At 37.9% G+C, this 26,010-nt stretch overlaps 1 protein-coding gene and 1 long non-coding RNA gene across 9 annotated transcripts in view; both read left to right on the plus strand.

Annotated features, from left to right (window-relative positions):
* Positions 1 to 26,010, plus strand: part of LOC131437262 (zinc finger protein OZF-like) — a 320,204-nt gene that overhangs the window by 231,942 nt on the left and 62,252 nt on the right. For 6 of the 8 annotated variants that reach the window (XM_058606493.1, XM_058606496.1, XM_058606489.1 and 3 more), the window contains 3 exons: positions 19,426 to 19,564; positions 19,647 to 19,693; positions 20,169 to 20,255. In XM_058606493.1, the coding sequence (XP_058462476.1) occupies positions 19,426 to 19,564; positions 19,647 to 19,693; positions 20,169 to 20,255 (273 nt within the window). The remainder of the gene's footprint in view (positions 1 to 19,425; positions 19,565 to 19,646; positions 19,694 to 20,168; positions 20,256 to 26,010) is intronic. The other 2 variants (XM_058606495.1, XM_058606494.1) reach the window with 1 other exon arrangement.
* On the plus strand, positions 4,693 to 6,081 carry LOC131437264 (uncharacterized). Its single transcript, XR_009230742.1, has 3 exons — positions 4,693 to 5,003; positions 5,056 to 5,315; positions 5,379 to 6,081. It is a non-coding gene; the product is annotated as an uncharacterized LOC131437264 (long non-coding RNA).

Consider the following 26,010-nt stretch of genomic DNA (forward strand, 5'->3'; position numbering starts at 1 on the left):
GGCACTACGAATTCCTTAGAATGCCATTCGGGCTTAGAAAAGCACCATCAACCTTTCAACGTGTGATGGATAATATTCTAAGAGAACACATAGGCATTAGATGTCTCGTCTATATGGACGACATCATCGTGTTCTCTACAAGCTTACAGGAACACATCGAAAATTTGACTAAAATATTTGAAAGCCTTAAGAAATTCAACTTGAAAATTCAACTCGATAAGAGCGAATTTTTACAAAAAGAAGCAGCGTTCTTAGGACACGTCGTCACACCAGATGGAGTAAAACCTAACCCAAGCAAAATTGAAGCTATTCAGAACTGGCCAATTCCCAATAACGAAAAAGAACTAAGAGGATTCCTCGGTGTATTAGGCTACTACCAAAAATTTATACGTGATTTTGCGAAGATTGCAAAACCCATAACAAAATCACTGAGGAAGGGCGAGATAGTAGCTCACTCTAAAGAATTCTTAGAAGCATTTGAAAATTTGCAAACAAATTCTAACAAGCAGCACAATTCTATAATACCCAGACTTTGACAAACAGTTAATACTCACCACAGACGCATCGAATCATGCAATAGGTGCTGTCCTCTCACAAGGACAAATTGGCAGCGATAGGCCAGTTGCCTACGCATCAAAGACTCTGACCAAGTCTGAGGAAAACCTGTCTGCAATTGAGAAAGAACTGCTAGCCATCGTTTGGGCCTGCAAGTATTTCCGCCCATATTTATTTGGCAAAAAGTTTGTACTTTATACAGATCACCAACTTTTAACCTACGGACTTAATCTAAAACACCCAAGTAGCAAACTGATTCGATGGAGGCTTCAACTAGAAGAATATGACTATAACATTCGCTATCGCCCAGGTAAACAAAATGTTGTGGCCGATGCATTTTCAAGACTCCCTACAGAGATAAAGGCAAACGAAACAGATGAAGAAATCAAACATCAGCAACTTTAGTTCAACAAAATACCATAAAGAAACCACCTAGCAACAAACCGAGACGGCTTGATATCTTAAGGAGGGACGAGTTAACCGAACGAAATTCAATGCAACCCAAATGTATGTACAATTCGAAATCTGCCTTGCAAGCGGTTTTGAACGCAGTCGATAATAACCCGATCAGCAACACCGGACGACTACAGCATAAACGACACCCGTCAGTAGTTTCTAGAAGTTAGGTTTGATTATGTGAAATAAAACGAACAGCAGTCATTAAGTTCTGAGGTTTTGTACAGGCAACACGCGTTATCTTTTTTTAAAGTCCGAAAATAAGTAACCGACTTTAACTACAGCGTAGACTACAGCTCAATCTCTCTTCTAATTCCCTGGAAGCATACATTTATCCTAATTTATTATTATCGATTTATTTTTTATAAAAAAGCTAAAAGGTAGCACAATTAGTATAATTGATTTTGTTGTTTAATAACCATTTAAAACATGTTAAAAGATTCAAATGTTTGAAAATTTCTAAGATTTTTCGTTTAATATTCCTCCTGTGCTTTACCGGTACCGACTTTGAAACTCACTGCGTAGTGACTCTTGTCACCCAGATTCGACTACAAGAATACGGTGAGAGTTCATCGTAGTTCATCCTGGTGACTTTTGTCACTTCATTAGACTGTCAGAATCGTGTGACTCGGGTGACTCGACTTATCTCACCTCACTCGACTCGCAGAATAAGGGCCATGTTGGTAGTTGTTTTCGCTGATTCATCGAACACTACTCGCACCTTCGTCGTTGAGTTAGACTCCTTGGACACCGGATGATGAGGTAAGTAGTAAGCTGCCAATTCTTCGTCCAAAGTGGAATCTATCGTTCCGATAATATGCATATGCCCCAAATTTAGATATTTCTGCAGGAAGTCGATGTATTTCTCCCTCAACCTAGAATCTTTTTCCAACCGTTTCTCCAATTGATGGTATCGTCGTAACGCCGTCCCCTCGATTCTCCAATTTCGCGTGAAATTCATTCCGTTTTGGATACCGTGATATATAGCGTCCCGTTCCATCGCGTGTGAGCGTGCTTTGAAAGTGTTCTTCGCAATCCTTCTCTTCTTGCGATCGTAGCGGATTCTCGGACAACTTCTCGATTGTCCAAAACTTCTCGATAGCCTTATCGAGCGGCTCCATTACCGTGACGTGACAGCTAATGGATGATTTACCAGACGACCATTCCGACTCTTCAGCAGCGACCCAGCCGAAGACCGTATTGACAAACACAGGATAGTGATCATCATCAATCAGAACCAGGAATGTTAAAGGCAACGAAAAGTTTTGAACCCGCAATGAGAGTACAACAGAAACCTCATGGGCTGTATTTTTTGTAGAACCACCAATACCGCTAATTTCTACCCTTTTACTTCGTCTTGGTAACTTGAGCAACTGACATGAGACTGGCTTGTGATCTTGCTATCCAGAATCCAATAATGCTCTAGCGTAGTGTTCCAATTTCGATAACAGCAGATGCGTAAGCATTGCCCCCCAACCACCTGTATTCTCCCCAAGTAGATCCAAAATCTTTATGTTCCTTTCAAAACAATCGATGACGTCATGAATACCCACCGATGATTCCTTCTGCATTTTTGGGAACTCGAGCATTGCGTTTAAATGTCGCTTTTTGAGCGAATATCCATTGGAGAAACGTGCTACGTAACCATTCCAAGCAACCCTGTAATTTATCTCGCTCATCGTATAAAAATCGACCAACTTTAATGCATCACACCTTAAAGACGCTCGTAAATAGTGAAACTTTTGAATCGCACTCAGAACTGGAGAGAATCGATCAAGGCTCGAAACGTGTCATGAAAAGGCAACCAATTTTCATAATTTTTTTGCGGCAGTCTTACATAAGTATGTACGCTAACCGGTTCAGATACAGAAAAGGCATTTTGTGTTGATGCCGGTACTTGCCGTGGTAGCTTGCCAAACCGCCCTGCCCTTACCCCAAAGTATTTTCCTTCAAAATCTGCCCGTATTAGCCGATGAAGCTTCTCTTCATGATCATCAGATGCCTCGATATCGCAATGTATCTACTCAAACTCGTCCCATTTCTCCTCAAGTTTCTCGAAACAAAACTGGATCTGGTGTTCGTCGAACGCCTGGCTACTGTGGATAAATTTTTCCGTTCGCAGTAGAAAGTCTACTATGCTATCGTGAAAGTGGATCTTCGGTTTCAGCTTCTTCCACATCTTTGCTTGTATTCTTCAAAGAACGATAGTGAACAGCTGTGATGTTTGACTAAAAATATACGAAACAAAGAACCCTTCCAAGAGAGATTTATGAATTTCTACAGGTACTTAGCTGGTGAGCCTGTCAATTAGGCCTTGTATCTCTCTGAGATCTTACAAGAATTTCCAAAATACAGAATGCTGATAGATGTAAAGCGATCCGATGCCCGAGTGACCGACGCTAGAAATAGGCAGAAACGCAGCACAACAAACCAATAATATAATGAATAGGACAGGAACTCACCTTGTGAGCATGTCAACTAGGCCTTGAATCTCTCTAAAATCTTCCTCAAATATCAAATTTCCTGCATTGGAATCAGTGTATGATAATTCGATGACGGAGCAGTAGATGTTAGAAATATGTACAAGCGCAGCACAAAAAAATCTCACAGTATGCTGAGTAGGACAGGAGCTCAACTTGGAGGCTATTGCTACAGGCCTTGTATTTCTATTGAGTATTTTACCGTTTCCAAATTGCGTGAATCAGCTCAAAAAAACGGACAAACCAACGCAGCATGAACGTGTTAGCGATGCACTTCGTCAACGTTCGACTTATAATCTGATTGTAGATGATACGTCCTCGCAGTGTGTACTTCCACCATGCAAGACACCGTGTGTAGCGAAGTAACAGAAAGGCGCCGAAATGAAAATGAGAAAAAAGAGACAACATAGAGATGCAATTTGTGCAAAATTTACTGGACAGGTACTGGCCCGGTGAGCCTATACAATAGGTCTTGAATACTTAGCTTCCCTAAGATTGTACAAATCCAATCGCGATGCTGATATGAATCGACGCCGCTTAACTATGATGTCCGAATTACCATTTAAGCTGCGCAAGCAGAATGGCGACGCATAAGCGTCCACGATGGCGGTATCCGCTTTGTCCGCGGACTCAAAATGGAGAAACCGACGCCGCATCGGTTTGTGGAACTATCCTGGTCACGGCACCAATGTTGTGAACCTTACCTAACAAGTGTTCCGCCGGAATTTTGGTCCGCCTCGACTTTATCGTGCAGAGCGATCACCTTTGGGTAGCTTGATTTGCGTTTCTACGCTCCCAAGTAACAGTGCCTTTCAAACTGGTCAATGTTCGGTGATAAGTATAAAACACATAACACATTAAACCTTTATTTTATTCTGACACGACACTACATTTATTTAAACTTTACTTTTATTTAATTGCAACTATTCATTTACTTCACTACAATATAGTCTACAAGTACACAAAACTACTAATCACGGATGGTGACCAGTCCTATCGCTACGAAGGTTGATTTGGAATGAAGATAGAGAAAATCGCATAACTAAACTACGTAAATGTAAATTTCAGAGAATTCTCTCAGAACATAATTTTATGCTCGAAAGCGTTTTACTTTTGTCACCCCTCACTGAGTTTCTCACTACTTTTGTTAAGTTTGGTAACAGCAGTGTGAGCAGGTATCACTACTGTCAGTCTATCGAGAATTTATGTTGTGATCAGTGCAAGTGCAAACTATCAACAGATTGCTAGATCTACGATCGACGTTTGGCGCGCAACAAGTTGCAAAAGTGCTTGAACCAAATACAAATTATAATACGGAATACTTCGACAAATTTTCAAGGACACATTTTGCATCGTGCGGTACACTGTCATGATACACTGTCAGAGTGACAATGTACTTTAACGAGTTTTCTATAAAACTAGCAACACTGAAGGGTAAGAACAAGTTCACCATAGTTACTGTTTAGTGTAGTGAAAAATAAACTTGAACTATGTTGTTGTGTATGAGATATGGTGAGAATTTTAATTGTATGCATTCCTATTATTAACGTTCTGTTACTTGCAGGGTTTAACAGTTTATTTACCTATAGATCAGTTTTGGAGAGCACTTTTGGAAACACACTGAAATGCTTCTTACGAAAAACTACCATGGGAACCGACAAATGCAAAACTGATTTCCTAGCACAGATTAATCAGACGCTAGCAATGTTCTTAAAACGGGCAGAATGGTTATGTAATTCTCAAGCAAATCATTGTCTCCAATAATATCCACATCCGCTTCGAAACCAATTTATATGAATCAAATGCCTATTGATTTTTCTACAAGTGACTATTACAATTATCTCAAAACGTACACATTTAGCAGATTATCACTTTATTTACCCGTAGTTAGCACTTCAATGGAAATCGTTTCGAATGCTAGGCTGGCTCACGGATTCGTCATTCCTCGCCGGCAGACCAACGGAATCGGTCTCCAAAGTGATATGGAATGTTCTCAATCCAACTGCATGTTCCACTGTCTAGTCTGTTGGGGTTGCCGCTAGCTCAACATTTGGTTGCGATCGCCATAGTTAAGGCTATTCATGAAAGTGTACCGGGATATGATCGGTTGGAAATGACCGATTGATATATATGCGAATGAGGTAACGAAAATTGTCACAGTCATCTTAGCAATTCGACTCCGACAGTTTACTTGGATGATCTGATTCGTGATATCAATTCGAGAATGGAAACAAATCTTCCACATTTGAGATATGAACAAATTCTGACGGAAATTCTGAAGTTGGAAGTCTTTTTAATTGAGTTCGTTGCGAGGATTTGCATTGTTTGTATGTACTCTACTATAGATACTGTCACGGTTAAGAATGAGGAAGGATCTGAAATCACCGGTCGAATCAAGAGCATTGATGAGTACTGATATTTGCTTGTGGAAGTGGACAACCACGTGAAGCCTATTTGAATTCATCCTGATGGAAACAGTTTCGATATGATGAAAAAGGGTTGATAATTCCAAAAAACTGATCAAGTTTAGATTTGATACTGTAATCTAATATTGTAAATCATTTGTTGACGTTTTAAATTGTTTAGAATCGATTAATTTCTAGGAATACAACAACTAATATTCAAAAATAATATTTTTATTTGCAGTATAACTGCAATTATTCCATATCGGATTTTGTTTTTTGTCCTCCTTGGCTTTTTAGAAATTTGATCCGTGGCTTTTCGGAAATTGCTCAGTATTATATGTTAGAATGTCTCTGTACTGTTCACCGAATCGTTATGGTAGCCATCCGTTCTTCTCATTGCAAATCACTCCCGTCAGAGGAGTAGGAATTTTTCCAACATCTGCTAAATGCGGGGAGCCTTTACGTCATAATACTAATAGAAAATAATTCAATTAATAAGGGCTATAATCAATTTGTCTGGGTCACGCATAGATGAGTGACTATTGGGAAAACGCATACACAGCTTGCATCTGTTTCTCTTTCAACTTTTATTTTATCGTATAGAGCGATAATCGCTGTTTCCGTGGTTCATATACGAATCGTACCCATGTTCCACACTAAGGCCCGTTTATGAAATAAAGTCCCATCACTGCCAAAATATATCACAATTCTTCATCCATCGATTAGCTGGAGTGTACCTTTGAATTTATTGCAATACAACGGAAAACATAAACAAACAAACTTGTTTTGCGCCGTAGCAACTAGCATAAAGCGTTGCCAGAAACGATCTCTTTCCACATTTTCAAACTATTGCAATGAAAGGGAGTAATTCGCTAGGCTTACTTGTTCAGGCTGTGAACCAAACATTGGCTGTTCGTTTGTATAGGACTTAGGGGTATTATTATTTGTATTTGCTTGAACGATGAAGAACAGAATACAAGATCGTTGAAAAATTGATTGTCGCGCAACGAGTAGTTAGTTTTGTGTGGAGATTTCACATGCATACTTGATCCATGTGATTTGTCATTTCAAGCAACGTGCTTAATTGGGTATCAAAATTATTGCTTACTAATTTCGTTTTTGCTTGATGCTAAACCTAACCCAGTCTCCACTCTAACTGCTGTCAAACCGTTTGTTTGAAGCAAGTTTCGAACCTAGTTTAACGTTGTTGAACTGAAAATCAAATCAGTTTCGAACCCGGTTTTTATATCAGGTTTACTCAAACCCTCGTTGCTAAGTGCGAAATCAAAACAGTTTCGTGAAAAGTGTTTGTTTGATGAAACTACCCTGGGTCAGTTTCAGTTTTTTCAAGTGAAAATGATATAAATGACTGGCAGAATGTATATGACTGTTTTAGAACTATCTCTGTAGGCAGAAGAAAAGTTCTGATATCGTTCACCAGTTGATGGATTGTGTGTAATGCAATCAGGTGAATAATATTGGTCAATGTGAGCGTGAGTTTTAAAAATCAGAAAATTTTTGGAAGAATCAATGAAAAGGTTCTTCTGTAGAAGCGCTAAGGTCAAACTACACTCTCAGTGAAACCCTCAACGAGTGAACAAGTCGTATCGTGTTAGTGCGGTGAAAATTTAAGTATTTGGCGTTGTCACATAGTGAGGGTTTCACTTGTAGTCCAGTGAAAAGAAAGTCCATTGGACTAAAAGCCTATTCGCACTATTCCGGGACGATTCAGGATGTTTTTTTCTCATCGGCAATTACTGAGCTGCATGCATGCGCATGTATTGGAATGCCGGATCCGGCATAAAATCCATTTGGTTGCCACCGATATACCTCGAAGAGTTTTTTCTCAATGCCGACGGTGCGAGCGCACATAATAAGTGGCAATTAATGTTCAAGATGATTACCATAATAAATTGAGACTGCCATTTTTTTTTATATTCTGTGAAGAATTTTCAAATTGTTAAGATCAATATCAAATTAAAATTTAACCGTTGTCTCTCCAAGCTACCAAAAGTTCCACAGTTCCTGAACAACATCCACTTTATTGGAGCTCTAAAGTACGCGAGGCACTTTTTGGAAACTTGAAAAAACAGAAAAAGTTTTGAGAAAATATTTCGCTACTTAAAAGTTGTACAAGGAACTGCTTCAAAGTTTGTTTTGTTGCATCGAGTGAACATTCTAGTATGAGTGATTCCTTAAAAACGAACTGTTCAAAATGCTTTCTATGCAGCATCAGTCAAATTTTTGTCGTGAATACGACTTACTTTACTATGGGGTGCCTTTTCAAAATTTACCCTCTGAGAGAGTGATAAGTTTTTGATCGTGAATATCTATTGTTGTATCTAATGAATCAACATAATTCTTGCGACATGCCATCGGAAATATGATCACAATTTTATGATAAAATTTTCAGTTTTGTGAAATAGTCTCAAATAATTCAAAATTAAACTTTTCTGAAATGTTTGGTATAAACGAGTATCGAAGAGGATAATTCATATGGCGCGTTTGCCTTTCTCGTACTTTTAAAGCTCATAGCTCAGTGATCTGTGAAAGGATTTATATAATCTAACTACCAATAGAATCGAAATTTTTCAATTTAAACGTGTATAGCAAAAGCATTGAAGTATTTCAATAGTACACTATTGAAAAACTTGTCTCATTTGATCCATGTCAACACCAGCCAATCAGAACGCGTTCTAAGGAAGAGAACGAAATATCTGCTGCTGTACAACAAATCGTCCGGGAAAAATGTTCCGAGAAGTGGTGAATATCGCAGTGAGTTCCTCAATTTGGTCCTTGTGAATACTAGAAACGAATCCCTACAACATATTGATAGTTTCTTTCAATAAATTATGCAAATCCGAAATGAAATAATCGACATTAAAATTCTATATGCGGCTAATTTTATAGCCGTTAGGACCGCCCATTAGTGAAAAAGCTACAAACGAAATCACATAAAAGGAAATCTCTTAACAAAAATTCAATCAGTTTGGATTCTATCGCCACTGCGAGCAGATGTGTTTTGTGTCGTCTACACAGCTAGTTTCGCTTTCGACAAGAGCGATTACGTCACAGCTGCCAGTCATTAGCATTGGGAAAAAAACAACGGTGGAGAGCATTGCACAAAATCAGCCGTTCTAATGGCTCTAAAAGTTTTCTAAAGAACTATTAGGATTTGTTGTTCGCAAATCGTAGGGAAATATCCTCAGTTTACTGCAAATCAAGAACAGTTTGCTTAGATTTGTGCACTTTTCGCTGTGTGAAATTCTTAGTAATCGAGATCAAGTGAAGCCTTTTTTCTCGAAAAATGTTTCAGAGTTTAATGTCGTAGAGAATTACGCAATTTGACTCTTCTAAATGCTGGAAACGAATCCCTACAGCATATTGATAGTTTCTTTCAATAAATTATGCAAATCCGAAATGATATAATCGACATTAAAATTCTGTATGCGGCTATTTTTATAGCCGTTAGGACCGCCCATTAGTGAAAAGGCTACAAACGAAAACAGGTAGAAACAAGCCTCTCAACAAAACATGAATCAGTTTGGATTCTATCGCCACTGCGAGCAGATGTGTTTTGTGTCGTCTGCACAATTAGTTACGCTTTCGACAAGAGCGATTACGTCACAGCTGCCAGTCATTAGCATTGGTGAAAAACAACGGTGGAGAGCATTGCACAAAATCAGCCGTTCTAATGGCTCTAAAAGTTTTCTAAAGAACTATTAGGATTTGTTGTTCGCAAATCGTAGGGAAATATCCTCAGTTTACTGCAAATCTAGAACAGTTTGGTTAGATTTGTGCACATTTCGCTGTGTGAAACTCGCAGTAAACGAGATCAAGTGAAGCCTTCTTTGTTTTTGCGAAAAATGTTCCAGAGTTTAATGTTTTAGAGAATTACGCAATTTGACCTTTCTGAATGCTAGAAACGAGTCCCTTCAGCATATTGATAGTTTCTTTCAATAAATTATGCAAATCCGAAATGAAATAATCAACATTAAATTTCTGAATGCGGATATTTTTATAGCCGTTAGGACCGCCCATTAGTGAAAAAGCTACAAACGAAATCAGGTAGAAACAAGCCTCTCAATAAAAAGTGAAGCCTTCTTTGTTTTTGCGAAAAATGTGCAAAGGGGAATGCTTGCATAATTCATACAATTGATCAACTAATTGATATTCGGAAGTGTTAAGGAGCATGTCAGTTGTTTTCGTATTCACGACATCCAGTTATGTCTCTGACATTACCCACCCGCCTTTTTTTTAAGAATTCAACATTGTGTTAAGTTTATCAATACAAAATTCTGATTATTGAGCTTTTTTACCGATTACCGGAAACAAGAATCACGCATGGAAGAGAAAACGTCTATCACGTCGATGCCATTAGAGAGGGATCCCTGTTCAGAGCATTGACTCAAAGAATGGGATTACAATCTGTGCATTTGCTATGTTTTTGTTCAACTGAAGTATTTCACATGTTCACATTGTTTTAATGTGGAACACATTTTTGTTTTCTGTATAGGGGTGCAAATTAGAAATTCAAGAAAAATACACGTAGAAATGTGGTCTGGTTTTGAACAATTACAGCTCAGTCAATTTTTTATCAATTATGATTTTATGCCACCATTTGATTGGAAATATTTCTACGTTTTGATTTGAATGTTCATAGGCATGTATTTTTAATTGTATATCTTTGAAATGTTGATTAATAGCTAGCAGTTGCCTATTTTGACTGCAAAAAATCTCCGGCATACCGGATTTCCCTGCCATAGTCGACGGTTTTGAAGGAGTAAGCGATATATCAAAGTGAAAGCATCGCTCTGATTGGTCGATGCTAAAGCGAAGCTGTTGGAAGCACCCGAAGCTATAATCATAAACAAAATCATAGCTAACGTTTCAGTTCTACGAGAAGCATACTAGAGGTAGGTTATTGCCAGACAGCAAGACAAAAAGTGCCATAAAACGATTTGAAGCTAACGCGAGTCATTAGCACCACCAAATAGCTTTCTACCTAAACGCTTCGAAACGAACTCACTGCGAGCCAACAGAGTGCATATATGATGCTTGATTGCTTTGCCATGCGGTAAGGGAAGATGTTCGGTTGCCGGCAGTGTTCGGTTGCCGGCACTCCACCGTAACTTTTGACAGAAAGTAGATAGCGTCATTTCGACAAATGTCATGTGTGTGTAATAGCAGCACGTTCTTTTTGTGCCGAATACCAAAGCAAACAGATGCTTGTAATTTTTGCTGCGCTCAAAACAAATTTTAATTGCGTGAAAATCCACACAAAAGTTTCTTATGACTTTTTTATAGTATTATAAATTCGAAGTTTTTTTATAGTATTAAGAAATCGAAGAGATGAGTGGTTTATGAGGTAAAATCGTTCTATTTCGTGATTTAATACCGGATGCTACCAAAATCTTCGCAACCGAAGTTTTTTTTCATCATTTTCAAAATGTCTACCGATTTCGGTTACCGGCACTCCAAGGTGTTCGGTTACCGGCATCCCATTTTTTCGACAAATCGCGAAAAATTGTCAGTGATATGCAGAGATGCAAAGTCTGTAAGTTTGTCTGTGAATTATCAAATTTCTTAGCTAACATGTAAGCCTTTTTTTCGTCTAAAAACTGTTTACAGACTTTTGAAACTTCGATTGTTTGAAGGCATTCCTCAGAATATGAAGACTTTTGAGATCTGGCGCGAATTTTTTGTCGTGAATACGACTTACTTTACTATGGGGCGCCTTTTCAAAATTTACCCTCTGAGAGAGTGATAAGTTTTTGATCGTGAATATCTCCTGTTGTATCTAATGAATCAACATAATTCTTGCGACATGCCATCGGAAATATGATCACAATTTTATGATAAAATTTTCAGCTGTGTGACGTAATCTCAAATAGTTCAAAATTTAACTTTTCTTAAATGTTTGGTACAAACGAGTGTCAAAGAGGATAATTCATAAGGCGCGTTTGCCTTTCTCGTATTTTGAAAGCTCATAGCTCAGTGATCTGTAGAAGGATTTATATAATCTAACTACCAGTAGAATCGAAAATTTTCAACTTGAACGTGTATTGCAACAAAATTGAAGTTTTTCAATAGTACACTATTGAAAAACCTGTTTGATTTAACCCATGACAGCACCAGCCAATCAGAACGCGAGATGTCTGCATCTATACAAGAGCATCCATATAAAAGTTGAGTGGTTCATTTTGCCTACCATTTGCTGAGCATCTGTTCCCGAAACAAGACACACGAGAGTAACATCGAGGACGTGTCGTCTCACTGTTTCCCGTTCTGCGTACAAGAAAAGGAATTTTGGCAAAGGGCTCTCCGTGCACCGCTGCCAGTAGCAGGTATAACATTAAATGTGATGTGAGAAATAGCGTCATTTAAGTTAAAGCAGCTACTCTGAACGTACGAGACACCGTCAGGACGATGGCACCGAAAACCGATAGAAAGGCAGCCAAAAAGTCCAGCAAGCAAGGCCCACTCAAAAAGCACTTTTTAGTGCTAAAGATAATCATAAAGAACTAGTTGAATTTTGTCGCTTTCCTACCATTTTCGGAGCAACTGTTGCCGATACAAGACATACACGAGAAGTTTAAAAAATTTGCACCGTCACTAACACATTCAATTACAAACGGCAATGCGAAAGTGGAAGTGATGATATTGAATACATCTTTATACTAGTATACAAATATTCCGTGCGAAACAGAGTTGCCACGTATACAGATCAATATGTATTTTTGTCGTAAATTCTTTAGTGTGGGGCGCTTTTTGATCGTGATATCTAACACATTCAATTACGACATTAACGCTGTCTCGCAATACGAAAAATAAAATTTTGATTTAGAAACATCTTTATACTAATATGGGGTCGTGTGAAAATATGCCATGCGAAACAGGGTTGCCATATATACAGGTTAATCTGTATTATTATTATTATTATTATTATTATTATTATTATTATTACTATTATTATTATTATTATTATTATTATTATTATTATTATTATTATTATTATTATTAAAATGACTCTTACATACCGAAGATCGTCGATACATTTCAGACCAGGCCTCGTAGTTTTAAGAAGAATCAGATATCTTCGAACTTCATAGCTTCAATAAAAATAAACTACAAATTTGTCGTACCTATCCTCCTATATTGGCAAATTAAAAAGGAATTGTTTAAAGTTTGGAATATATAGTTGTAGAATAGTAGCTGTTTAATGTAACTAATCTGTACCTTAATGTAGGTGCATCGCTTCAAACTCTATTAGTGAATAAGGGGAAAGTTTGCTCAATTCATACAAGCAATCAACTAACTGATATTCGGAAAAGTGATGGGTATTCACGACATCCAGTTACGTCTCTGACATTACCCACCCGCCTTTTGTTCTTGCTAGCTAAACTTATTGTATTGATTGGCATCTCTTATGATATCCAACACGTAGACAAATTAACAGCTCCAATACATTCGTCATATAAGTAAAAACATTGGTTCTCTGATTCTGTTAGCCATGGCGACTCCAAACAAATCTTCAAAGTCAAGAAAAATGAACTTTAATGCACTGAATAATGCGTTGCTTAGTGGATAAAATCCAATACATTCGACTGCAGCAACGTATTCAATTCCGCGAAGCCGGTGGAAGACCGACCAAATCAACACCAAAGGCGCCACCATCTAAATCTTTGGCCAAGAGAGTCAAGGAAGACAATGAAGTCTTTTGTTCAAAACGCCTCCGAAAAGAATAAATTCCGTTTTTTATTTGATTAATTGCAGTTTTTACTTATATTTTTCCATTTTTCAGCGAAATTTCTTGGGGTGCCGGAAATATATAGGTCATCGCTTTGAATTTCGAGATATTTACGATCATTGTAAAAAGTCTCACCTTTTCTTCTATCTACATCTATCATCTATCTACAGTTTTCATTATAACTTTGGGTAGACAACCCGTTTTTTCCGTGCATTTTATTTCTGGAAGTAGTACCTTTCCAATGGTTAACAAATTTTGATGATCGGTTGACTAACAACAAAGTTATAACTCGGTGAAGTTGAAGTGTTCAATATTTTCTAAGCGACTTTTATGCCAAAGGAAAGAAAATTGGAGAGCAGATAGGGCATATTTGGCGCGTGAAAAAAACCTGGAACGGGAAAACCTAAATTTTCATTGGTTTTTCTTTACCAAACATCTCCTACAAAGTTTTTGAATCAATTTACGAACTTCACAAAATTCGAGGGTGTAAAATTTATTGAGAAAAATTGGGTGTAAAATCGTTGAAAAACAGCTGAGCTATGAAAGCTCAAAGTTACCGTTTCAACTTTTTTGAGGCTTGATACTTGGAGTGTTAATAGAAACCAAAAAAAGATATTGAAAATCGGCTACTGTTATACCACGAGAAACAATCTAAGAATTCCCATAAATGCAACAGAAACTTCCACAGCGAATTTTTTTATAACACCAGGTACCTAATCGAAGATGACAATTTCGACAGTAAACACTTCAAAAACAACGCAAACAACTTTGGGAAAATGGAATGACATACAGTAACAGGAAAATATCTCGAATATATGATCATAATATTTGGACGAGAAATATACCTGATCAAATGAGATATAACGCTTCCAGAAATTCAAATACGAATTTAGTCAAGCAAACAGGTCCAATTCAAAAGTGGTAACGATACGGTGGAAAGAGAAATACAATGAAGTATAATTTGAAAAACCATCAGCTTGGTTATTATCCAGAGAGGATATGGATCAAACTATATACAATAAATGAGAACGACTTACTCTTACTTTTTCAGTCGTAGACCATGCGGGTCTATGCTGTATATAGGAGGCGTCTCAATTCAACTCGGTTCATGGCTATTCGCCGCCAGCCTCGGTAGCTGCGAAGGGTCTGCAGGTCGTCCTAAATTTGATCGATCCATCTTGCCCGCTGCGCGCTTCTTCTTCTTATACTGGTCGGATCATTATCGAGAATCAATATAACCGGGTTGTTCTCCGACATTCTAACAACATGTCCAGCCCACGGTAACCGCCCGACCTTGGCCGTTTGGACGAGGGTTGGTCCTCCCAGCAACTGGTGCAGTTCATGGTTTATTCGCCTTCTCCACGTACCGTCTTCCATCCGCACTTCGCCGAAGATGGTCCGCAACACCTTCCGTTCAAAAACACCTAGTGCGCGTTGATCCTCCGCAAGCATTGTCCAGGAATCGTGCTCGTAGAGGAAAACCGGTCTAATCAGCGTTTTGTAGATAGTTAACTTCGTACGACGGCTAATTTTGCTCGATCGAAGCGTCTTGTGCAGTCCAAAGTAAGCAGAATATGCGTCTCTTAATTTCTCTGCTGGTGTCATTATCGGCAGTCACCAGTGAGCCCAAGTACACGAACTCGTCGACCATTTCGATTGACACATTAATGTTTAGTCCGATCATGTCTACCCTCGCTCTCTCTTATCACAGCCTCCAAAGCAATGATGAATAGCAGACACGAAAGGCCATCACCTTGCCGTAGCTCTCTGCGAGTTTTGAAGGGACTCGAGTTCATCCCCGATACTCGAACAACGCCCATCACCAGGGTTGCCACATATACAGATTAATCTGCATTTTACAGATTTTTCAGATAAATTTGTGACCAAGATTATGTATATGCAGATTAAAGATTTTTGGCAAAAAATACAGATTTGTACAGATTTTTAATAGCGTGGATTAACAATTGAATAAATATCAAGTAAAAATATATTAAATAATGGTATTGATTATTTTTTCAAAGTGAAAACATTATCCTGGTTGTGTGTTCATTCTAAAAAGACGACAAAACTAAATGTAAAACAGTATGTTAAAGACAGTGAACACAGATGTTCTATCTGCTAATAAAGATTTGTTTATGTTTACTTTTTGCACAACTAGTGTAGCGTAATTGCTTATGCTTTCAAAAATTGCTTCTGATAAGATGAAAAGATGATGGCCTCGACCATGACGTAAGGTAGTATAAAAGAAAGATTGCCAATTCATCAATCAGATTAAGTTTCACTTTCAGATTATATTTTGAAAGTTTTTCGTCAAATCATTATTTCGAGAGGTTCCAACGCAAAAACAACTTCCAGCGTTTTTTCAACTACAAAATCATAAAATTCAGATTAAGAGAAGTTTTAGTTTCTTTAAATTTGGGTTCAAAAGAGGTTTCTTATAACTTCTATATACAGCTCCCGATACAGATTTACAGATTTTTCTTCTGAAAAATGCAGATTTAAATGTGGCAACCCTGCCCATCACTCGATCCATCGTAGCCTTGACCAATCGTATCAGTTTGTCCGGGAATCCGTAGCCGTGCATGATTTTCCATAGTAGATCTCGATCGATTGTGTCGTAGGCTGATTTGAAATAGATGAATAAGTGATGTGTGGGTACATTGTATTCGCGGCACTTTTGCAACACCTGGCGGATGGCGAACACTTGGTCCGTGGTAGCACGTTCGCCCATAAATCCTGCCTGATATTGTCCCACGAATTCCCAGGTTTGGGAGAACCTCACCTCGAAATCCAGTTTCGTCTGAAGCAATAAAAGAAATGAACAGTTTTTATTCAAAGATTTCTCTTTCTATTTGTTCAATAGATTCAGATATGTGCCTGACTACCTCAAAACCGTCGTCCGGATGCGAAAAAGGCAAGCAAGCGTGATGATTTTTTTTCAAAAGTTTTTGAAAACTTTGTTTCTCAATTTTTTTTGTTTCAATTATAGAGGTTTTAACATCTTAAGGTCATTCGCCTCTTCAGACCAGAAAATCACGAATTCCTAATCATATTACCGATAACTTGTAGAAATAAATATGTTGTTGGGTTAAGTACATCGAAAGATATTCGTGGTAAAGTTCTGTCCATTCTTGTACAGGGTAAATTTTGAAAAGGCGCCCCATAGTAAAGTAAGTCGTATTCAGGACAAGAGAACCGATTTCAAGAATTCTGGAACTAGGAACTGGACCTAAGCTCAAGAACTATATTCAGAACTTAGAACAGACTCAGAATTCAGTTGGATTTTAGTAGACTACAATTTCGAAACTGAAATCAAGAAGAAATGATCGATTTTCGACCACGGTTCCCCTTTTATACGCATTCAGATGAAGATATGTGCCTGACTACCTCAAAATCGTCCTCCTTGCGCGAAAAAGCCAAGCAAAAGTAAAGAGTTTTCCGCGTTGTTTTCAAAGTTTTAGAAAACTTCATTTTTGAGTTGCTTGTGGTTATATCACACTGTCCAAAAAAATAAACAAGTCGAGATATTCACGATGAAGTTCTGCCCATTCTTCCATATGGCTAATTTTGAAAAGGCACCCCATAGTAAAGCAAGTCGTATTAACGACAAAAATGTTATCGATATTTTGAATTTGCAAGTGCGCATTTATCTGTGATTTCGCAAAGGAAATCTTTGGCCAGTTACTTTATTTGAAAATATATTACACTTTTCTGTATTCAATTTATTTGGTAAACTTACTGCCTTCAGTCTAATATGGAAACAAATAGAATTCATTCACCTATATCTAATCCTACATAAGTAGAAAAGAGAATCAAATATTGTAAAAGTTTGAAAAAAAGTTGTCCTGTGGCTTTAGTATGATTTCAGCACATTCCGATGGTATGTATCATATTGATACATTAGAACCTTTGTATTACAATTTTTAGGGACGACTGGTTGTACGCTAATTCGCATGAATTTGATGCATAGAAGTAACAAGAGAGCAGATTTTAGTTTTCCTATCTAACCCAATAGGAGCAGCGTTAGAACGCGGTTTTGCTGGTATAACGAACTCTCAGCGAGCAACTAATATTCTGGAATTTCTGTTCGAATTGAAGTAGTAGAAATATGTGTACAGACACGCTTATGTAACTGAAAAAAATCAAAACGCCAAAATATCATCAACGCTACGGTAAATGATGTCAAAAATGAATTGAATGTAACGTTTCTTGGCTGATAAAATAATCGGGAAGATAAATGCCTTATACAATGACCAGACATTTTTCAAACAAAAATTTAGACTAAATAAATTTTGAAATTTTCTCATTCTGCTACTAAGATTTAAAAGTATTTAAAGAATCTAATAACTTTTGTCATGAATACGACTTACTTTACTATGGGGCGCCTTTTCAAAATTTACCCTCTGAGAGAGTGATAAGTTTTTGATCGTGAATATCTCTTGTTGTATCTAACGAACCAACATAATTTTTGCTACATGCCATCGGAAATATGATCACAATTTTATGATAAAATTTTCAGTTGTGTGTCACAATCTCAAATATATCAAAATTAAACTTTTCTGAAATGTTAATGTTCTGAATAATAAGGCGCGTTTGCCTTTCTTGTATTTTTAAAGCTCATAGCTCATTGATCTGTGAAAGGATTTATAATAATCTAACTATCAATAGAATCGAAACTTTTCAACTTAAACGGGTATAGCAAAAGCATTGAGGTATTTCAATAGTACACTATTGAAAACCCTGTCCCATTTGATCCATGTCAACACCAGCCAATCAGAACGCGTTCTGAGGAAGAAAACAAAATATCTGCTGCTGTACAACAAATCGTTCGAGAAAAATGTTCCGAACAGTGCTTAATATCGTAGTGAGTTCCACAATTTGGTTCTTCTGAAAGGCAGGAATGAATCCCGTACAGCATCCTGATAGTTTCTTTCAATGAAATGCAAATCCGAAATGAAATAACCGACATTAAAATTATGTATGCGGCTTTTTTATAGCCGTTAGGACTGCCCATTAGTGAAAAAGCTACAAACGAAATCACGTAAAATGAAACCCCTTAACAACAATTGGATCAGTTTGGATTCTATCGCCACTGCAAGCAGATGTATTGTGTATCGTTTGCAAAGTTAGTTTCGCTTCCGACAAGAGCGATTACGTCACAGCTGCTAGTCGTTTGCACTGGTGAAAAAACAACGAAAAGAGGACAATGGTGGGATGGGGAGCATCACACAAAATCAGCCGTTCTAATGGCTCTAAAAGTTTTCTAAAGAACTATTAGGAATTCTTCTTCGCAAATCGAAGGTAAAAATCCTCAGTTTAGTGCAAATCTAGAACAGTATGATTAGATTAGCGCACTTTTCACTGTGTGAAATTCACAGTAATCGAAATCAAGTGAAGCCCTCTTTGTTTTTGAGAAAAATGTCAAAAAGGGGAATGCCTGCATAATTCATACAATTGATCAACTAATTTATATTCGGAAGTGTTAAGGAACATGTCAGTTGTTTTCGTATTCACGACATCCAGTTATGTCTCTGACATTACCCACCCGCCTTTTTCATCAGCTTTAAGCTGTTTCAGGGTCGCATTACCTCTATTCTAAAGTAATGGGTTTTTATCTAACCAGGTATTGTTATTGCCGTATTTTATTTGGAAAACTTTCGCTGTATTCAAGTAGTAATCGTATTTTGTTTGTGAAAACTACATACACTAATTTGTTATCAACTGAGTAATGGTTACAAGCAACTAATATAATTTTTTTCTGTTTCGACTATTGTTCCAGGATATTGGAGCGTTCATAAACCGTTCCAGTGTAATCAGTGTAATGCGTCCTTTGGCCGAAAACCGTATTTAGAAATTCATCTTCGAATCCATTCTGGTGAACGTCCTTTCATTTGTGACAGAGAAGGTTGTGATAAAAGGTTTTGTACTTTGTTTCATTTAAACTCGTGTACAGTTTCGAACAGGCGTTTCTAAAATGTTAAATTTATTTCTTGTTTATAGGTTTTCGCAGAAATCAACACTGAACATTCACAAACGCGTTCACGATCGTTAGTATTTTTAAATTATGAATGTAAAGCTTCACGCTGAAGAGTCAGAAACACATTTTTTGTTAGTTTTCCTCTGATTATTTTTCAAGCTTAACTTTGTTTGAATATTTCGATTTTATGCTTTACCAAATCTATTCATGTAAATTTTATTAAGTATCCATGTTGCTTGTCTCCATTTGTCAGTTAATTTATAGTTCTATCAACATCTTTATGACTGCTTAAGACAAAAGCAGCAAATATAGATGAATACATATACGTCAGAAGAATGTTTCACGCTTGCCTTTATATATATATATATATATATATATATATATATATATATATATATATATATATATATATATATATATATATATATATATATATATATATATATATATATATATATATATATATATATATATATATATATATATATATATATATATATTAATTGTAAAGTCATTTTTTTTAAACAAGTTCCATATATTTTCAGCTAATCATAGACCTTTCATATGTGAGCATTGTCCAGCAACATTTTGCCGCAAGCCGTATCTTGATATTCATATAAGATCGCATACAGGTAGGTTTCTTGTTATTAAATTATTATTGTAGTAAGTAAGATAAAACCAGTGAAATAAACTGAAGTAAAATTTTTTCTTTCCCGATTTTGCTTATTTAACAATTATTTGCATTAAGTCAATCCCGAATAATGTAAAGCAGCAGTCACATGAACTTTCTACTAAATCCCCAACCCCACACATATACGGTATCATCGAGCTGAGCAATGTCTGTGTGTATATGTATGTGTGTGAGTGTGTGTTTGTCAAATAATCTCACTAGGTTTTCTCGGAGGTCTCATGGTTCCATACGGAATTCCTGAATTTCATCCGGATCCGACTTCTGGTTCCGTAGTTATAGGGTAAAGTGTGTTCAATATTGTACACCGTCACATAAACCGGCGAAACAAAAAACGTAAAAATATTCTAAACTGGTTTCAAAACTACACAAATCGATAGTCATTATCAGTAAGCAACTAAAGAAACCGATTCCGGCTAACCTGATTCCCGGTCTCCGGTTCCGGAAGTACCGGAAATAGCGGTCATATATTCCAAAATGGATCTCACTACCTTTTCTCAACGATGATTTGACCGATTTCCACAAACTTAGATTCACATGAAATGTCTCACGGTACCATACGGAATTCCTGAATTTCGTCCGGATCCAACTTCCGGTTCAGAGGTTATAGGGTAAAGTGTGTTGAATACAGTGTGTACACCGGCACTCAAACTGGCGGAACAAAACCGTATAAAATGTTGTAAACTGGGCTCAAAACCCTTATTCACAATCTTAGGCTGAAATGAATGGTCTTATGGTCCTCCAAAAAATTACTGCATATTTTCGGATACAACAAACATTGAAATCGTCATTTAGAGTGCGATGGTAAAATTGTATAAAATCTTCAAAATTTGAATAAAAACTAGTAGAGTAATTTTTCTATCGATTCGTACATAAACTGTGCCCGATAAACGTTTTTATCGAAAGATTTCGTGCGAGTTTTAAAAATAAATGAGTTTTTCTTTATTCTTTCGCACGCACACAATGTCAACGCATGCATTGGGGTGTGAAAAATGCCACATGCGGTAGACGCTAACAACATTTCTTTTGTTTTCGTTGTCCGTTCTCTCTGTGTAAACGTTGAATAAAGATGAGTAGAAAATGTAAGTAAGTGTTACTACTTTGTAAAATAATTTCTATTCATGTTTCAGTAGAACCAGAAATCAGTAATGATTTTCATCGCTACGAGCTTTGAAGCTTTGTTGAAAACGTAGCACATTCCTACATATGCGAGTTGTTTATAGCGAGAAATGGAAAAAAGAAAACAAAAGGTTTAACAAAACTCGCACGACATCTCGCGAAAGAAAAGCTTTCTAACTAATATTTTTCGCCAAATGCATAGTAAAATCATTTACTTACAATCGTATGTTTTTGATTTTTCGTGAATCGGGGCCAAGTTTTACTGGTCGATTTTTCAAGTGATTTCATAACGTTTTTATATGAGAAAGGCGAAAATCATCTTTTCTGTCAAGTTTTTCATTCATCTGGCTTCTCTGACATATGTTTTCACTCAGTCGTTGCAAAAACTGAACTTAGTTAAGGCGACTTTACGTCAAACTAACTAAAATTAATAAATAGTTAAACACAATTGCGGTTTGATTTCCCGGTGGACAGGGACGGGGAACGAGAGAATCGGGTGGATGTTAGTGTCGAACCTGTAGGTGGAAATTATACTTTCTGAGCGAGGTATAATAGATTACACTTGTATATTAATGTGTTTGAGGTACTGGTATATGAGAAGCATATATGAACTATCCCGACTTGCCAACACATCCTGAACCGGATTCTCAGGCGGTCTACATAGGACCCTAAGGGATTCCAATAGCTTCGATCAGGTGTCGCGAAATTCTACGAAAAACCACACGACATGCTCGATGTCCTGATAACCGTCGCTCCAGATGCAAAGACCGCTCTCCACGAGCCCAACACGGTGGAGATGTGCGTTGAAAGTGTAGTGATTTGACATGAGCCGCGACATAACACGAATGAAATCGCGACTCACGTTCATCCCCCTGAGCCGAGGTGTCGTCGATACCCTAGGGATAAAGAAATGTAGCCAGCTCGTCATTTCTCCATGAAGTTTGCCAACTTTCGCGAGTTTTCTGACGAGAGATACTGAAAAATTCATCGAAGCAGATTGGTCTTGCATAAATATCACCTTCTAATGCGCTTACCTTAGCCAATGAGTCTGCCTATTCATTGCCCGTAATGGAACAATGCGAAGAGATCCAGACTAACGATATTTAATACGACCGTCCAGATAAAGTTCTCAAGTGCCCCCGTATTTTCCCCAGGAAATATAGGGGATACTTTGCTGGCTCCATTGCCCGGAGAGCTTCTATTGAGCTTAGACTGTTCGTGACAATGAAGTAATGGTCTTTAGGCAAGGTGGCTATGATCTCGAGGGTGTATCGAATAGCAGCTAATTCTGCGACGTAAACTGAAGCCTTCTGTTTGAAGATGCCGAAGCCTGTGGACTCGTTGTTTTTTGATCCGTCAGTATAAAACATCTTTTCACAGTTGACTGTTCTAAATTCATTATTGAAATTATTTGGGGCCACTTCAGGGCGCACGTGATCCGGAATTCGATGGATCTCTTCTCTCATGGATGTGTTGAAAAACACAGTAGAATCAGAAGTATCCAAGAAATGAGCACAGTTTTTAGCAAACGAAGAAGGATTAATATTTTGAGCCATGTTATCAAATACAAGGACATAAAACGGATTTGAGAATTAAGCTCGTCAAGCCTTTCGAAGTTTTCAATCACCATCGGATTCAAGATATCGCATCGGATTAGGAATCGATATGAGAGATCCGAGAATCGATTTTTTAACGGAATGACGCCCGCGAGCACTTCGTCGTATGAGTCGACTGCATGCAACCTAAGGCAACAGCAAACAACGATACAGAATGCTTTCCAGTTTAATAAAATGGATGTTCGCGGCAGACCGGAAGCAGAAGCATCCATATTCCATTACAGGTAGTTCCGTTGTTTTGTACAACCTCATGAGGTCTCCTGGGTCCCCACCAAGTTCAGATTATTGTACGAAGAAAATTGATTCTTTGTTTGCATATCTGTTTCAGATACCTAATGTGACATCCCCAGGTGCCTTTCGAGTCGAACCAGACCCCAAGATATTTAAATGTCAAGACCTGAGCAATGGTTTCAACTCCTAGTTGAAGCTGTAATTGTGCTGGCTCTCGCTTCCTTGAAAATACAACCAGCTGTTTTCTCCGTAAAGAACTCGATACCCATTTGAAGAGCCCATGTGGACAAGTTGTCGAGGGTGTGTTGCAATGGTCCTTGGAGATCTGCAGCTTTGGGCCTTATAATAGACACAACGCTGTCGCCGGCAAGTTGTCTTAGCGTGCAAGATGTGTTGATACATTCATCAATATTGTTTAGGTAAAAATTGTATAAAAGGGGGCTTAAACATGAGCCCTGAGGAAGACCCATGTAACTGAATCGTATTGTTGACAAATCACCATGCGAGAAATACATGTGTTTCTTGGACAACAGATTATACAAAAAGTTGTTATAAATTGGTGAAACACCATGATGATGCAACTGTTCAGATATGATGTTTATGGAAACTGAGTCAAAAGCCTCCTTAATTTCAAGGAAAACTGACGCCATTTGTTCTTTACGAGCAAATGCCATTTGAATTTTGGTTGAGAGCAACGCAAGACAATTGTTCGTTCTTTTGCCTCTGCGGAAGCCGAATTGTGGATCTGAAACTAAGCCATTAGTCTGGACCCAATTGTCTAGACGAAACAGAATAATTTTTCGAACAATTTCCGGATACAGGAAAGCATAGCAATCGGCCGATACGAATTGTGAACGGTGGCTGGTTTTCCTGGTTTTTGAATGGCGATTACTCACACTTGTCTCCAGTCGTGTGGGATGATATCACCCTCAAGAAACTTGTTGAATAAATTCAACAATCGCCTTCTGGCGGGGTCAGGCAGATTTTTCAATAAGTTTGAAGTTGTTTGTCTTGTTCCGGGGCTTTATTGTTACATGACATGACAATAGCGCAAGTGAAAACTTTACCATCGAAAAAGATGTTTCGTTCCTGTTTGATGACGCGACGTGGGTGATCTTCTGTTCGGGAATAGTGTCAGGACATACTTATTTAGCGAAATTGAATATCCAGCTTTTAGAATATTCCTCACTTTCGTTCGTTGTGTTATGGTTGCGCATGCGACGGGCCGTATTCCAAAGAGTGCTCATTGATGCTTCTCTCGATAATCCGTCTACAAATCGACGCCAACAACCACGTTTCTTCGCTTTAATCAAGTTTTTCATTTTAACGTCCAATGCCGCGCAGTTTCTGTAATAATCTGGTGCTCCGGTTTTTCTAAACTCGATAAATGATGGAGCTCTTTCGGCGTTTAATTTTGAGCACTCTTTGCCCCACCACGGGTTTGGAGGACGGATGTTAGATTTCGCATCAGGTACACGTTTCGTCTGAGCTCGAGTCGCGGTGTCGAGAATCAAGCCAGCCAAAAACGTATACTCTTCCTCCGGAAGAAGTTCTTGTGTTGTTTCTAGTTTCTCAGACATCGAATTCGCGTAGAACTTTCAATCAATATTTCGTCAGAGGTCATAAGAAACATTGATTGTCTCCGATGGTCCTAATCCGCTGGCGATTGAAATTATGATTGGTAGATGATCGCTACTGTGCGAATCAGGGATCACCTCCCACTAGCAATCCAACCGTAGCGATGTCGAGCAAAGGGATAAATCCAGCGCACTTGGTCTTTCTGGTAATGCAGGAAGACGTGTCATTTCTCCCGTATTTCAGATTGTCGTATTGAAGTTGTCACAGATATCATAGATTATAGCTGATCTGTTATCGTCGTGAGCCCCAGCCCGTACCGTGTGAATTAAAGTCTCCAACTTCGGTGCGGGAAGGAGCTCAATGATATCACTGAGCCACCGATGCCCAACCGAGGCTCTTGGGGGGATGTAGATGGAAGCAATGCAAAGGTCATTGCCTTCGATTGTAACATGACATACGACAACTTCAATACCTGCTATCGAGGGGAGGTTAATTTGATAACATATAGGTAGAGCACTTTTTGATCCCCAAAAGTACTCCTTCGTAGGGATCATCTCGATCCAGACGAATAATGCTAAAATCGTGGAAGTTTGAGAATATTTCAGAAGTTAGCCAAGTTTCGCACAACGCAAATGCGTCACATTTCAGATTATTTACTAGGAATTTAAAAGAATCTATTTTTGGGATGTTACTTCGTTAATTCCACTGTGTAACAGTAATTGTATCCGTGACCTCGCTGGGTGACCTAGCCATCGAAGGATACGATCGTTGAAAGAAGGGGCCATTTTGCAGTCAACTGCTTCAAAAATGTTTTGACTGTAGGAATGAAAGCCATTAATAGGCCTTTAAGAGGTTTTAAAATATTGAGGGAGGTCATGATCCAGTCCATAATATCAGATAATTTAACAAACCCAGTACCTGGTAAATTTTCTGATTGATCCTTAGGAACTTTCGAGGGTTTTGAAGTCCCAGAAAGTAATGGAAATTCTTGTTCGGAATTTAATTTCCGAAGGCCTGGAGCTTTTTTCTCCGTTTTTTGCCATCAATACCAGTTGTAATTTTTTGAGACCCATTAGAGGACACCTTCGAATCCTTACTAGGGAGCTTTTGAGAAGATTTTTTTCTTGTCTTTCTGTATAATGAGCCTACAACCGA

Source organism: Malaya genurostris, chromosome 3 (genome assembly GCF_030247185.1).
Source record: "Malaya genurostris strain Urasoe2022 chromosome 3, Malgen_1.1, whole genome shotgun sequence".
NCBI classification, from domain to species: domain Eukaryota; kingdom Metazoa; phylum Arthropoda; class Insecta; order Diptera; family Culicidae; genus Malaya; species Malaya genurostris.